At 41.8% G+C, this 2,246-nt stretch overlaps 1 protein-coding gene across 3 annotated transcripts in view; it reads left to right on the forward strand.

The window, feature by feature from the left end:
• Nucleotides 1-2,246, forward strand: part of ktn1 (kinectin 1) — a 21,658-nt gene that overhangs the window by 8,736 nt on the left and 10,676 nt on the right. For all 3 annotated transcript variants that reach the window (XM_008333280.3, XM_008333433.3, XM_008333359.3), the window contains exons 10-15: nucleotides 891-987; nucleotides 1,074-1,258; nucleotides 1,393-1,482; nucleotides 1,568-1,605; nucleotides 1,710-1,800; nucleotides 2,055-2,123. In XM_008333280.3, coding sequence (XP_008331502.1) covers nucleotides 891-987; nucleotides 1,074-1,258; nucleotides 1,393-1,482; nucleotides 1,568-1,605; nucleotides 1,710-1,800; nucleotides 2,055-2,123 — 570 coding nt within the window. The remainder of the gene's footprint in view (nucleotides 1-890; nucleotides 988-1,073; nucleotides 1,259-1,392; nucleotides 1,483-1,567; nucleotides 1,606-1,709; nucleotides 1,801-2,054; nucleotides 2,124-2,246) is intronic.

Consider the following 2,246-nt stretch of genomic DNA (forward strand, 5'->3'; position numbering starts at 1 on the left):
CGCTTTCCTGCTAGACGACCAGATCTGGCTTCCTGTCTTTCTGTGACCGCCGTCAAAGTTGATGGCTAGACACACAGCAGGCTCAGCATTTTTAGCATTTACTCATTAAGTCACGACTAATTCCTCTAGAGCAGGGGTTTCAAACTCATTTTGCTTCAGGGGCTGCATACAACCTAATTAGATGTCAAGCAGGCCAGACCAGTGCAATCATAATAATTGCATATAAATAACAAAAGGTTTGTCTTTTTCCCCTTTGTTTTTATGCAAAAAAGGTACTTCAGATAAATCTTTATATTTAATGAAATATAATTTTACAAAACATTTCCTGAACATAAAGTGTTTGTTCATTTTTTTCTTTTCAAAATTCATTAAGTCGGCCTCATTGATACCTCAAGTGGGGGTATGGGTGATTGATACCCCCCTGTTCTAAAGCTTGAATGCCCAAAGTCCAGCCCAGGGGCCAGTAGCTGCACATAAATAAAACATATTGTTTTGTCCGTCAACACACGCTTCAGCTACTTTCAGTTTCTTAGATTTTTTTTTTCTCAGACAGATTTGACTTTTTTTATGGTCTTTAGATGTTAGTGATTTTAGTAAGACCTGTTTAGATTTGTCATCCATGTGATGAAATTAAAAATTGACATTTGCAAAAAAAAATCCAGAAAATATTTAATTTGCATTTATTTTCTATGCTTCAAAAATAGTTGGTCCTCACAAACGTTGACATCTTCAGATCTGGTCTTCTGTGAAAAACATATCGACACCCCATGTGTCATAATCCTCCTCTGTGCCACCAAGAGGAAAAAGTTGACAGAACAGTGTGATTTCGTATGTTTAACGTACTAGTCTATGTTACCAGTGTGTAATTCCAAATGTTTCCTGACCTCAAGGCTCAGCTGCAGGATGCCAAGAGACGCTGGGAAGAACTGCAGAACTTTTTCCACAACGTTAACGCAGAGAGAGAGAAGCTTCAGGCCTCTAACCAAGGTGTCGAACATGTGACGATTGAAATCAGTCTGAAAATAAAATCAACATTGGCTTTAATCCGGTGTCTTCCACACCTGCGTTTCCAGAGCTTCACAGTCAGCTGCTGGCCATCGAGACGGAAATGAACAACAAGAACAAGGAGTTCCAGACCCTGCACGGCAGCCTGACCGAAGCCATGGTCTCCAAGGAGAGGCTGGAGCAGAAAGTGATGGAGCTGATGGAGATGTCGCAGCATAGTGTCCCCGACGAGTCCCTACAGACCCAGGTCCAGGTGAGTCGTCGGAGCCCTGAACCAGTGTGTTATATTTGAACTTGAACTTTAAATCCATTTTTTAAGTAAGTCGCGTGTGGTAAAATGAATTTTTAAGAGTTGATTCATCATTCGTCAACATCTGTTTCTAACAGGAGCTGATGAATGAAAACAGCAGTCTTCAGGTGCAGGCCGAGACACTGAAAGTCCAGAATGACAGTCTGCAAGCCCAGATCTCATCACAGGTATGTGGGTCAACCTTGAAGAGCCGTATTGATTTTAAGAACAGTACCTATCTAGGCTAATGAGATCTCTTTTCTACGTTTACAGGCAGCACACCTCTCCCACATTGAAGAGCTTCAGAAACTGTTAGTAGAGAAGAGTCTTTTCTCCATTAGACAAAGCTGTTGTCTTTACTGTTTTTTTTTTTTTTTAATAAATTCCCTTTTAATTCATTTCCTTCTCGGTGCAGACTGTCTGAGAAGGAGCTGCAGAGAAAGAGTCTCGAGGATTCCCTGAACGCCGAGAGGAGCAGCGGGGCCAGTCGAGAAACAGACATGCAGGTGTTGGTCTCACTCACTGCTTCATATAGACATTCCATCACTGACACGTTGCATGGGGTTCACATGTCCTCTGGTATGTTGTAAATGTTCCAACAAAGTGCTGAGACAGTTGACGGATTTAAATCAGGAAGATAAAAGACGACGCAGAGCATTCAACGCCGCCAACAGGATATCATTTATTCAGTGCTTTGACAAATGTCTGACTCACTTCAATTTGCTGTTTTGAGTGAATAAATGACTTCTCTGCTTCACAGGCTTTGCACAACGACAACATGTCTCTGAAGGCAGAGATCCAGAATCTGCGGGCACAGATTACTGATCAGGTTAGAGCTCTGAACTTATCACCGTTGGATCCTTTATCAGTTCTCACACACACACACACACACACACACACACCCTGTCTTTATTTTAACCTCAACTCTCTCTCTTTCTCTTTCTCTTTCTCT

This window comes from Cynoglossus semilaevis, chromosome 1 (assembly GCF_000523025.1).
Source record: "Cynoglossus semilaevis isolate Cse_v1.0 chromosome 1, Cse_v1.0, whole genome shotgun sequence".
In the NCBI taxonomy this organism is placed as follows: domain Eukaryota; kingdom Metazoa; phylum Chordata; class Actinopteri; order Pleuronectiformes; family Cynoglossidae; genus Cynoglossus; species Cynoglossus semilaevis.